Source organism: Falco biarmicus, chromosome 4 (assembly GCF_023638135.1).
Source record: "Falco biarmicus isolate bFalBia1 chromosome 4, bFalBia1.pri, whole genome shotgun sequence".
NCBI lineage: Eukaryota > Metazoa > Chordata > Aves > Falconiformes > Falconidae > Falco > Falco biarmicus.
This window is the reverse complement of record NC_079291.1, coordinates 36,830,778-36,844,609: the sequence shown is the minus strand read 5'-3', so window position 1 is coordinate 36,844,609 and position 13,832 is coordinate 36,830,778. Positions and strand designations below refer to the sequence as shown.

Genomic DNA, 13,832 nt, shown 5'->3' with positions numbered 1-13,832 from the left:
AATAGAAAATAACAAGTTAGAAAATTCAAGTATTCATAGTTTAGGAAATCCCAGAATTCAGGTTTTGCTGAATTCACATGCACAGGACGTGTCTAACAGATTCCAGAGAGGAACTATCAACGAAAAACTTGTGAATCCCCTTAGTGTTCAATGCGCTGTTCTTTTGTGGTTATACAAATATGGACAGCATCATAAAGTATATGTTCATTCCTAGGCTCAGCATTTCTATAGGTGTTGGGTCTTTGACTATAGCCTTTGTATGCTAATGTTTTGCGTTCAGTTTCTCCCTCTTCTAGTTGTATTTTGCTTGCTTTCTTTCCAGATCCTTATCCCAGCCTTTGTCCAGCCAGCACTGAAATCTCTCCCATAGCCTTGTATTTTACACTTTGTTCTTCTCATCTCCTTTAATCTCCAAATAATATTCTTCCTACTATCCTTGTCTAACCACTCCCTACTCCCACCTTCTTTTCTTGTATAAGAATTTCTATCCTTTAACTTCTGAAACTTAATTCAGTGACTTCCAGTTCTACTCTCCCCTTTTATCTGTGGCTTCCAGTCCTCATCTCTTCACCTAACAGGAACAGCTTCCCTTCCCACCTCACCTTCTAGGTATGGATATTTGTCTTCTTCCTCCCCATCATGCCTGACACTCACTGAGCTCTCTGCCATATTTTATTCCTTGTTGTTCCCAGAATCTAATTCTTGTCCCACATGTAGCTTCCACTTCCAGGCTGCTTGCAAGCACAACAGATGCATTCCTTCCCTGTCCTTTCAAGTGTTCAGATGTAGTCCAGCTTACCACAGCTGTGAGCTGCAGTCATAAGGACAATTGTGGATGATCTGCTGTTCTGTAGAGATAACATTGGCCAGAGATAGCAGTTCCTGAAGGGATGCAGCAAGTCTTTCACCAATTGCACTGAGTCCACTCTGCTGAGCCCATGTGACCCAAGGTCTTTTAAAGGCTTCCAGAGAACAAATTTAGCTAGACTTGAACAAGCATGGCAAAAGGCAAACTGAGGCAAGGCCATTCCCTATATTCTATTCCAAGACTGAACTTTAGGGCTGGGGTTTATAGCATATCTATAAAAATGATGGAAATAATTTAATTTAATTCAGTGTTACCAATTGTACCAGCACAATGTTTGCTTCTGTTCAATCCTGCCATTTGTAAGAGGCAACAATTGCTGGATTCCAAATCTCAAGTTTTCAGTATTCAGATGTAATCTGCCTCTACAGCCTATTTTCTGCTTTGTACTGCGTCGACTACATAATGAAAAATGGTAGATCAGTTTTTGAACTCATGTCAGGCTTATACTATAAGAATGGCTAAGTCAGTGGCACAGCAGTGAGGATCTAAGCCTAAGGTCTACAGACAGGTCAAACAGGTACTTCTCTGACAGTTTCCTAGTCTCTGTTCTCAGCTCTGAAGCCAAAGGTGGTGTCTTTGTGCTGATGTTTCACACATTTACATGAATCTGTCTACCTACTTTTGAGCTTTTAATAACTCCATTAAATGGAAACATAAATGTTTCTTGGCATGCTGCATGTACAGCGGTAACTATCAGTCATGCAGCTTGGAGAACAACAAACAGAAACTCACAAGAAGCAAGTCTTTGCCCAGTTCGTCAATATCCGGTACAAATTTTTCAATAGGTTGTGCAGGTCTGGAAGTGAAAGCATTTCTTGGAAGGGCAATGTCATTAGGCCAGTCCTCTTCTTCTGGGAGTCCAATTACACTGCAGAAGGAAAACCATAACATTAGGTCTGAACATTTACGCAGTCTCCCCTTCATATTGAATATACTGAGTGGCATATACTGAATTGAATATACTGAGTTTATAAGTCTTCTTGTTTAAATGAGATTAACTGTGCAGTAGTGCACTGATCTTTGTGAACAAAGGCTGATGAGTATAGGTTCTCAGTGTGCTTGGTAGAAATCATTCTGTGGCCAGCACAATTTTCTGGCCTAGGTCTCAGTTTTCTGAGTCTTTTTGTTGAAAAAGGGCTGAGTGCTTTGGAAGAAAGTTGCTCAGCTCTTGACTGGATGGTGCAACATATGTCACTCCAGGATGATTAAAAGCAGTAAGTTTCAAAGGGGAATTGCATGCAAGGATCTTTATTCACAAGAATAGGGACTGAGAAAAGAGTGTGGGTCAAGATGAGGGTAAGGCAATAAAAGGGATGTTTCATCATGCTTCAAAGCTATGTGCAGTAATTGTTTCCCAAATTTAAACAATTTATTTGCTTCACAATGCAGGTTTTAAAGTTCAATTCAGAAGTGGCACAGGACTTGAGTGTGTTTATGGTTTGACTTTCAATTGTATTTTAGTTTTTCTCTACCCTTTAATAGAATATTTTGATTTCTTTTTATAATTTATTTCTTTATTCTTTAAATTCTAGAAGAATTTACTTACTAAATAATCGTGCTAAGGTTTAAAACCCAAATAAATGACATAGTAGGTAAACCTGCAACGATGGATCATGTCTTATATATCTTGTGTTTTGGTCAGATGCTAATATTTGTGGGGTTGAAACGCCAGTTTCTGAAGGCCGTTCTGGGAAAAGCCATACATTAATTGTCAGGTTTCAGGGAGAAATCAATTTTTTCAGCCTGTAAAATCAAGATTTTTAATGGAAACGCTGATAGGGTAAGAGAAGAAGGAACATGAAAAAACGTCCCTGCCTATTTGGGTCTGCACTAAGCCCAAGGCCACTAGGGAGCAGCATTGACCTTTCTTCTTACTGAGGCTGGTAGCAAGACCAGGTGAGGCCACGGGCCGGACACTTGGGTGTAAATCATGGGTTACTTCAGTGAACTTAGTGGAATTACTCCACATCTGCCTACATGGACTTCAGATTGTAATTTGGCTCACCTAAAATACCTCCAAAAATTAATATGCCCTTAAAACAAGAGCACAGCTTGAAGGGCAAAGCAATTAAAAAGTCAGGACAGTTTAATTTTACTGTATCTGAAGATATCACCGCTCTTGGGAAATGGTAAGTTAAGACTATAAAAAATTGAGTTTGACTTTCATCACCACAGGTACGGTGAGGGCATAGGGCAGCTCCCTTGGCCGCAGTGGTTAAAGGCACGTGATTACCTGTTCGAGGATCTGGGCCCGCATTAAATATAATACAAGCAGCATCATAGGAAGATGGGATAGTTAAATGTTTTAACAATGAAGTTTAACCTGCCATTCAAACGTGTTTGGTTAGTCCCAGTTTTTTTTTCACATTTGCATGAGAGAGCATGAACAGGGCAGAGTAAGCACAGGCACAGGCAAAGCCAACAAAAAGAAACAAGGAGGCAAGCTGTCAGACAGGTAGGGTGGACAAAACCAAGAGTGGAAAGGAGAAACATTTTTAGTTACACATTCAAAACTCTTAATAATGAATGTCTGAGTAGATGCCCTCATTCTGGTAGCACTACCATTTCAGTGACTAAGTTTGGGAGTATCTTGGATGAATTTCACCTCCTGCCAAAGGCTCGGGCTTGGTCTTGAGAAATGCCAAGTACTTTCCACTCCCATTGATCACAATGGGAGACAAGTCTGCTCAAACCATTGCAGCATTTAGCCTGAAATCTATGAGGCTATCCCACATGCTGTTGGTGTCCTGGAAAAGCAGAAAATGTTTTGGGCCACCTCTGAGGGATTTACCCTCAAATGTGGCGGAATTTTACCTGACACAAGACAGAATGCACATGTAAAGCAAATGTAGACCACAGCCCCATTATCTGAAAGAATGCATCAGTCCAGATGGCAGGAAAATCCCAAAACTACTTTCTGTCCAAATTAGTCTGCAGAATGAGTCACTACTGTAGAAAGAAACGATCCTCCTACAAGAAGAGCTATGCCTAACTGTAGGGTGTTCTCCAGCTGTGAAAACAAAAAATAAATGCTATTTAGCATACACCCCCTGCCCCCGACCACCCCCCCCCAGAACCCAAGAAATAAACTTTTGAACTATTTAGGGAGAACTGCACAAAAGAAGAAAAATCAAACTTTCTCTTTAAGTAGATGTTTAGAAATTCTTCTAAAATTAGCATGGCATTTTCTCTTCTCAATGAATACTTTTCTGCACAGGTAATCATGGCCCCTAGGGATGGAAAGATCCCCATCAGAGGCTGCCGCTAGCAGCTATGCATTTAATCCTAGCCCAGTTAATTTTGATTTTTCCCCTTAAATGTCATAAACAAATCAAAATCCTTAAAAAAAATCTCAGCTATGTCTTTTTAAACGATAAAATACGTTGTATGTATCAAAACTGTCTTCAGTTAATACAGCAGAATATTGTAGGACTAAAGGAGTAGCTCTGGCAGAAGAAAAAGTAAACTTCAAGGACTGATTTTTCTGGATTGGGCAGGAAGAGCTATTCAGCGCATGACAAATTACCCACGCAAGTGAGTCACATACACTGGTATGGTATGCAGGAAAGGGAAGTCAACTGTGTGAAACCAAGACCTGCAATTTAGGAACCTCATATTAAATAATGGAAATGCTTAGAAACAGATCTGTTATGATTTGAGAACTGGAAAAATGGTTAAACAGAGAAATTAATTATTTTTTCTGTTTAAGTTCTTCTCCTCAGAAATGTTATTATTTTCTCTTTGGAATATCTTCAAGGGAATAACACTTCAGCCTTCCCCGCCCCCCAACTCCTGCCCCACCATGTATTTCTTTTTTCATCTAGATCTCTCGATCCCTGCAGTTCCTCCATACAAAAAGGGAAGACAGAGGTGGAGGGGTGAATGGGCATTCATTCTCTGGAGTGGGACCAGCCCTATGTGGCTTTGATTTCCTAACTACATGATATGTGTACATCAGATCTTAAATTTACATGGTTCTTATAAATTCAGGAACATTCCTTGCTCTGAAGAGCTTTTACAAGCAAAAGTGATATAATCCTACTTAATTATCATTTCAGTAATATTGATAACTTATTTTCTTGTTTTTTAACTAAGAACATATTTTGGAAGAGAATTTTCTACCTCTGAGTGTCTAGAGCCTCCCCACCTCCTCAACCTATTTGTTATATCTAAAGAGGAAAATCACAAACTCCTAGAATTGTAAAATGGTTTTAAAATACAGCCAATTAGTTCATCTCTGGCAAAGCACATGTTAAAATGCTGATATTCCTTCTGTTCTCATAGTTACCTTTCTGACCCAAATATGAACTGTTAACAGGGTACATACTATATTTTAAAAGCTCAACTATTTTCTTATGTTCAGAAGTATTTTCTGCAAAGAAGCTGTTGGTAATAATCTCAGAGATTTCAGTTTAATAACAATTTTAAAGTATTCTAATGTTGTTTGCTGAAATACACAAAGAGTTTACTGAAAAATAAAAACCTCTGCGTTTTTTTATGTGAAGAGAATCTCTTGGATGGAACTGTTTAGGATATGCATGAATGGTACATGCACAATGTGTTTAAGATATTTAAAAAGCCCGAAACAGAAGTCCCTCATAACTTCCTGATGATGGCTGTTAGTTCTGCAGAACTATATTCCGTGTTGCTTCCTCCTCCCACTCTGACACAGAATAAACGGAAATATCATGTTGCGTACAGTAGCTATAGGAAATATGTTCTAGGAATACTTTGTTCTAGTCCCATTATTGCATAAAAACATGGCAAAGAAACCTCACAGTGTTACAAAGTTTAACAGATATTGACATAATGCAACTAGTTATTACTTACTCAAAGATTTTTCCTAGCTGATCAACGTCTGAATTTCCACGGAAGAGCGGTCTGAAAGAATAAAGAAATATTTTTAGGATGTGACTTGCTTTAATTAATGTGAATTTATGTTTGTAATTGACAAGTGCCAACGCAGGGTGAAAACATGTTGGTTTTCTTCAGACCTCACTTCTGCCTCCATGTTTTATCCATTCTGTGAGTGTACCTTTCGAGTTTCTACTAAAACTGATAAAAAAGGGGACAGATGAGAAACATTTTGGAATATGCTACTTTTGAAAAAATGTAATTCCATCCTTTAACATGAATGAAATAACTTTCTCTCAACTAATACTATCCTATGAATCACATAATTAACAAAATAGTTTTCACTATAAAGAACATACTTAAAATTGCTGTTTAGAGGGACAACGCTGGAGTGAATGTCATGCGATTCATTAAAACATTAAAATTAGAGATGAATTATTATGGATATAAATTCAAAATCAAATTTCTTGTATATTGGAAATGTTCTCCTAGGTTTAAGGGGCCAAATAAATGACAATGGATTTATGAAGGTCTGTAAAGAATGGGGTGTGAAACGGTACAGAATTTACCTTGGAGGAGAGGAATACTTCTGCTGCATAAATAAAGATATGTTTGGGAAAGAAACAAATTAATAGGCTGAATGTCCAAAGGCTTTCAGACAAAACAGTGACTAAAAATGCTTTCAGAGAGTGGTACACACTTCTTTTCAAAGTGCAATTTATAATGTTTTCACTCATCATTTATAAAATGCTATCACCCCATAGTGCCTAAGTAAAATATGAAATTCAAATGTGTATGGCTGTATAGCTGTATTGACATCTTTGTGTTGAATTCAGTAAGGTGTGATCAAAAGTGCAATTTTGTGTTTAAACTCCCAAGGCATTCCAACAGATTACTGATGGATCATTAAGGATCCAGCCAAGAATGAGGGCACCTGTGAAGATCAGGCCCCAGATGTTGCGCAGCATTTTGGTTCAACAAATGGTAAATTGCTCCAAGAAATGCAATTCAGACATATTGCAAACTGAGATACTAACTTCGTTTGACCAATAGCCAGGCTGCCCCTCTCACCTGCACCACAGCTCTTGGGAGTATAGTGCATGCTGTAAACTTATGGTTACATTTTCCAGAACTGTTCAACTGAGACCTGGTGACTTGACAATGCATATTCCCATGTTTTCATTGGTAGCTGTTGGTTATGAAGAAATGTCAGTTCTGCTTCTCTCTGCATACTCCTTTTCTTCCATCTGATACAGGTCCTTAACAACAGTGATAGCCAAAGACATCATTTCACTGTTGCTCTTCGTAGAAGACCTCTCCCATCTATACTTGGAGAACAAGGAGTACTCAGCTATAGTCTTTCCCTTCTCGTTGCCCATACACAGGAGCAGGTATAGGATCTGGATCTCCTTTCACTAACCACGATTTAATTCTGAGAAATGCTGCTTTACATCTTGGCAGTCTCATACAAACAACAGAGCTTCATGTCACTGTTGCAGGTCCACACCAAATACAGTAAGTAGACTCAGGGCACTGTGATATTTCTCAGTTAGACATAAGAATCTCTGCAGAAATCTGTGCCACCAAGAAAAAGAATACAGCAATAACTGGAAGATATGCTGACTATCTTTGATGAACTAAACATGCATTTTGTCTCCTTCATGTTTGCTGCCATTCAGGTCATGTTGAATCAGCTCACACTGTGCAGGGGCATTGAGAGAATGATTTCATCAACTCTGATTTGAGACTATAGAACATCAGATTGAAACTGATGAGGTAAAATGCGGTAGCCTGTTACTTGTCCATAAAGGGCTTTATTTACTTTGATTCTGAATAAATCATAAATAATGGTATGCACTGCTTCCCAGACATACAAGACATTTACTAATTGCAGCCTCTTTGACAAGACTGTTTCAACTCATACTTAGAGGTTTTTGTATTTTTTTAAGCCAGCATTACTGGCTTCTACAAAAAAACCCAGAGCTTAACTTCACTCAGAGAGGAGCATCTACTTCTGCTGTAAGTTTTGGGCCTTATTTTCAAAATGGTCAGTAGCTAAAATGCTAGTATTGTTTGTGGCAGCAGACACAGTCCATACCTTCCAAAGTCAGACAATATGACAAAGTCTGACATTTATTTGAATGGCTGTTTAACATTATTAACATACGGTTACTCGGAGCGTTTAATTTTGGCTCCAGCATTAGATTATTGTGCCCTTCAAACTAACAAAATCTACACAATCAAAGAATACTATCCATGCAAATGGAAAGCTGATTTAATGTTTTAAAATGTATGCTGAACCTTGTGTTAATGTGGAAGCTTGGCAAAGTCAGCCTTGTTCACAAATCACCTTAGGCAGTGTCATGCCAAAACAAGTATGATTCTTGGGATTTTTAAGGGAGGTTTTTCCCATCATTGCTGCTGTCTCAGATTCACTAAGCTGAAACAAGAATTTAAATTCTTTTGAATATATAATTATATAACACAAGGTGAACTTCCAACATACTTTGATATTACATCATAATGAAGTGTTATTAATTCATCTTTCAGCCTCCTATCCATCCCACCATCATGACTACAACACAATGCCAACTCCAGGTTAGGCACCACTAATGTAATGAAATTTGCCTCATGAATTTTGGCTGGAGGTTCAATTGGAATATTGGACGGATGATTGGGGAAGTAGATCCACTTAATCAGCAGCTGTATGAAGATCTTGTCTCACATTTTGGCACTATTTACTCTTTAGTAATATCTTGTCAGCACTGCAAGTCCAGTGCACTAGAAACTTTCACCTCAAGCCAATTTTTTTTTAATTCTGTTCTCAAAGGTGGACATCAGGTATCCCAATACTACTGAACTGGGAGCATACTCAGCAGTCACAGAAACGTAAAATTTCACCTTTGTTCTTGGTATCTTTTACTTGACTTGTTCCCCCACTCACTCCCTGAGGTTTATTTATGCAAGCTCAATCCAGAAGTCCTTACTTAGGAATATGTTCTCCTCTCTGTGATGATATTCTGGGTCAGACTGGTTAAATTCTGAAAGTCTGATTTTGTATAATTCCTTCTTTTTTCCTCAGGAAAGGCAGGGAGCTGGGTTTGTCTTCTGTTGCAGAAGACAGGAGTCTGTCCTCTGACTTCAAAGAACTCCTAAAATCTGTGTGTACGTGTGTCTCAGGAAAAAGGGATATTCCAATAGGGAAAAGGTCTATCCATAGGGATACGCTTGCCTTTTGTGTGGTTCCTGGATCATCTCAATCTTCCCTGAATTTGCTTGCTACACAATCCATGGTCTGAGGGCTCCAAAACCATTGCTGTTACAAAACACACACTTGAGTAGGGAAGAAAATGGGATGAAAAGACTTACAGTGCACCCAAGGCATTTAGTTTCCCTATTTGTTCAAGAAGCCTCAGATGTTGTTGTGTCTCCATAAATTCCTATTTTTGTTGGTTGTCGCCTCTTTGATTTTTTAGGGAGAGGGAAGGAGGGGAATGTTACAGGGAATCTACAGGTGTCCATCTTGTTTCACCACTCCTTCTCCAGGCCTCAGAGTGAGACCATTATCCACTGCCTCTGGGATGGTGCCCACTGAATGGAGGAAGACCCCTTTCATGCCTAATACAGGACCAGAATGTCCTTAGCCTACAGATATGAAAATGAGCTGGAGACATCATATTACTACCCAGTCCTGCTCAAGTAAACTCCTACTGAGTCAGCAAGCATGTACCTTAGCTCCTGAGGAACAAAATGTGCAGCTGCACAATTAAATTGATATGAATCTGCATTGTGACTATTTTCACAAGATGAATCTATCAACTTTTTTCTATGGCAGTCCAACACAAAGATGCATATAACTCCTGGGCTGCATGAGGAACAGTGTTACCAGCAGGTTGAGGGAGGTGATCCCCTCTGCACAGCACTGGTGAGGCCACACCTGGAGTTCTGGGTCCAGGTCTGAGTTGCCCAGTACAAGAGAGACATGGACATACTGGAGACACACCAGCAAAGCGCCATGAAGATGATTAAGGGACTGGAGCATCTGACATGTGAGGAAAGGCTGACAGAGTTGGGACTATTTACCCTAGAGAAGAGAAGGCTCAGCGGGCATCTTCTTAAAATAGATTATATTAATTAACTTAATATAAATACCTGAATGCAAAAAAGGTAGAGCTGGGCTCCTTTCAGTGGTGCCTGCTGACAGGACAAGAGGCAATGGGCACAAATGGAAACATGGAAAGTTCCCTCTGAATGTAAGGAAACATTTTTTTACTGTGAGGGTAACTGAGCACCGGCACAGGTTGCCCAAAGAGGTTGTGGAGCCTCCCACCTTGGAGATATTCAAAAACCATCCAGACATGGTCCTGGGCAACCAGTTCTAGGTGGTACTGCTTGAGCAGGGGTAGGGTTGGACCAGATAATCTCCAGAGGTCCCTTCCAACCTCAAACATTCTGTGATAATACAGAAGTAAAAATACAGATCATGACATAAGGTTGCAATGTAAAACCTCACAAATTCTGAAGAAGTTACCATCTGCTTGTAGTTTAGAAGGACTTGCACCACTAATCTTCTGGCCAAAAGGCTCTCATATGTAGCTGAACAAATTAGAGTTCACCATTCACCAACTTTAGTCTCTTTTCTCTTGTCCCTCCCCCCAGAGGAATATACCCAGCTCATGTTGTTTCATGCTGAGTTTCACCTTCACTGAATATTCTATCTATCTATCTGAACTGGATATTGGTGTCTGAAAGGTTGGGTACTTTATTTTATAGACACTGTTTCATATCTGTGCTACTCAGTAAAAACTGAGATATAAACATTTTCTAAGCAAGTCTCCATGAAAAAATTCTCCCTGATGCAACCCTACAGACATGCCAAAGCAATTCTAAAAGTATTGTATACAATGACAATGCAATGACACCCAGGAGATACATGAGGTTTAACTGTAAACTGGACACATTACTTCTAGACTTTACTTTTGGCCTTTGGTCTACAAAGCAAAGAAGGTCTGTAACTTCTCATAAAATAAGTCAGAATTTTCAAGAAGATTGGAATTAAAGATATTGATAAGCACTGCACTAGTCTATACTGCAGTGCTGACGGAAGAGGAAAAAATAGTCTAATAAAACCACATGCATTGAGGCACAGGAAAAGATTTCTGCAGGTTTTTTGATAGCGGTTGACATTTTGAATAGAAACTCTCTTTCATTTTCTGACATTGAATTATTAAACTACAGGTAAAATGGATACATGGAAGAAAGGTCATGTGAAGAAAAAAAAGTACTGAAGTGGAAAAAAAAGTCCATAAATTCTCTTTCTAACCAAAACATATTACAGAGCTATCATGACAATTCTAGAGTTACCAATATGAATGCCTCCGAGGCTAGACAAGCCTTGTATCTTTCCAGATATGTAACAAATAAGTTCCAGAATAACTATCTGGATTCTTTCTTCTAGTCCAATTTGCTGAAAGTGGTAACAACAGCAGTTGGGAATCCCATCCCTCTCTTGTTATTACAAGGAAATTACTCTTACAAGTTACTACTCTTGCTTATTGACAATATTCTTGGTGAAAAGTGTGTATATTGGCAATCCAACGAAGTCATACAAAAATTCCCCAAAAATTAAAAGAGTGGGTGGGAAAGGTACAACTTGCTTTTTGAGCATGTGGGACTTAGTCTGGTTGAAGAGATGGCAAAGAGAAGTGTTGGGAAGAAAAGCAGCAACTTCAGAACAGATAGCTGCTGCTTTGAAGGCATTAGACAAGATGGGGGCGGTGTTGAAAGAGAAACTCCATGATAATCTGACATAGTGGAAAGGAAAGTGTAAAGGGAAAGAATGTAGCAGCAGTTCATCGCAGTGGTACAAGGAAGTTGGTAAGGTTGTAGTAATTAGGTCCAAGTTTGTATATCTCTGTGTATAAGAGCAACAAGGTGATGGTGAAGAAACCAAAAAAGCTAAAGCCAAGAAATATTTGCCAAGGAACCCTGCATCATGCCATGGGAAACCTGCCAAGCTACATAGTCAAAAATATATTTAAACAATGGGGTTTTTTTCTTTTCATATACAAAATGTGAAAAGCTGGCAAATAATTTTGTCAGATTCTTAGTTAGTTGTTATGAAGAAAACATTTTCATTTTTAGAATTAAAACCAAGTAAGACCTAAAACTAGAATTACAAGATGACTAGAAATAATACAATCTGGACTGCCCTGTGGAAACCTTTATTCAGAGGGACTACTTCTGAGCTGATTCCTCAGTCTTGTTCCCACCACTGTTTCTCTTTGACAGATCCCCTGGACAAGTCTGCACTGCAAACATGAAAAGAGAAACTAAGGCAAGATAAAAGGAAAAAAATAGGTATCACTGTTTAAAGATGAAGATAGTTGGCCTTTCTCATAGGTAAAATGAATATTGTACAGTATAAAACTTTACTCTGACAGCAGGCTGCGGCTGACAACATTGCATGCTCTGGACAGTTACCTACTTCCAGTCACAAGTGACTTGCCTCAGCTGTTGTGCAATTCAGAGTTCTCATTTTAAATGTAACTTTTTTTTGTACTTCTCCCTCTCCCTTTAATAATGTCTTTGTGTGGGTGCGTGCCAGACACAGCATAGGAAGAAGTTACTTCATGTAGAGCTTATTATACTTGATCACAAATTGCTCCAATCTTAAGAAACTTCTCCTACATAGAAGAAGAAAGATTACTTAGATAAACATTACAACTGTGGAAATACTCTTCAGCTAAAATCTGACAGAAAACAGATCAGCCATCTTGAGTTTCTCATTTTAGTCTTTAATTTAGCCCAGGTTTTTTACTCCAAATCTATCATTCTTCAAGTACGATAGTACCACAATCACACATAACATCTCTAAGATCATTTGACCTACGTCAGTATTAAACTATTATTAGAATCAGGTCTAATGGATCAAAAGAATTGCAATAATTATTATTTTCTCTGGAGTTTCTCATGTCACCCAGTAGACAGACACGGATAAAAGAAAACAGGAAGTTTCTGAAAAACTATGGCAAACTTCCAGTGCTGTAGTGTGTTGAATTTGCTCCCTGTTGCTATTTAAAGTGAAGTAAATGAATTCTAAAACTAAAGATAATATTCTGACCCTCAAATGCACATACAGTCTATTTTCTAGGAAACGTACAGGATTTCTGCCTGAACTGAGAAAGCAAGGAGCTTTCTAAGCTGTGTATAGATGCAAGCCAACAAGGGAAAGACCCAACTGGTACAGGACACTGTTCATGTACAGGCCCAAAGCTGCTAGAAATGTGGCTGGAAGCTGCAAGCCACTGGTGTGCAAGAGGAGGTAAAGTAGAAAAGAATATTAATAGTGAGAAAGAACACACTAAAAAAGTTAGGCTTAGTTTTGGCAATCCACTTTGGGGTTAAAATTGCTCATCAGATTAATGTTTCCTTGTGTGGGTTTTCATCATGGGAAGTCTGCACTGCTTTGCTACAAATGATTGTATTATGTGGAGATGTTGGGACTTTCTGAGGGCTTTTAATATACAGGTTGGCAGCCTGGGAAAAGCCAGACTTGTAAAGTGGACAAATTACAAGAAATTTGCAGATGGATATGCATGTTCCATTTGCATGCATAATAGAAAGAGAAACGCTAGTAAAAGGGAAACCAAAGAGAGGCACTGTGTGTACAGCTTTATGACCAAAGCATGGCCAGTCTACTGTGTAGATTCAGTTGTTGATTAAAAATACAGCAAAAAGCAAGAGAAAGCACATAAATGAGAGAAAATATAAGCATTGTCAAAGTTCCCTTAGGAACTGGGCAAAGAAATAACTTTTTCTGGATGCTTAACATTTGCTTGAGACCTTTTATGTAAGCATTGTGTTTCAAGGTCCCAGATGGCCTTGGAACAGAATGATGGGCCTTGCCCCCCACCACGGGCAAAAGGGAGCTTTATCACAGACATCAATGATCCCAGGATCAAGCCAAGTGAGATCTGGTTTCACAACCTCTTATAAGAAAAAAACGTACTTCAACAGAAGGATACACACATTTTTATATATATATATATATTTCCCAAAAAGTAAGGTAAATGCAGATATTATCTTTGAGCAGAATATGCTCTCATGT

General features: G+C 38.8%; 1 protein-coding gene across 5 annotated transcripts in view; it reads right to left on the bottom strand.

Annotated features, from left to right (window-relative positions):
• CDK6 (cyclin dependent kinase 6) overlaps window positions 1-13,832 on the bottom strand; it is a 147,399-nt gene that overhangs the window by 13,671 nt on the left and 119,896 nt on the right. For all 5 annotated transcript variants that reach the window (XM_056333962.1, XM_056333958.1, XM_056333959.1 and 2 more), the window contains exons 6-7: window positions 5,699-5,749; window positions 1,601-1,736 (exon numbers count right to left, since the gene is read on the bottom strand). In XM_056333962.1, coding sequence (XP_056189937.1) covers window positions 1,601-1,736; window positions 5,699-5,749 — 187 coding nt within the window. The remainder of the gene's footprint in view (window positions 1-1,600; window positions 1,737-5,698; window positions 5,750-13,832) is intronic.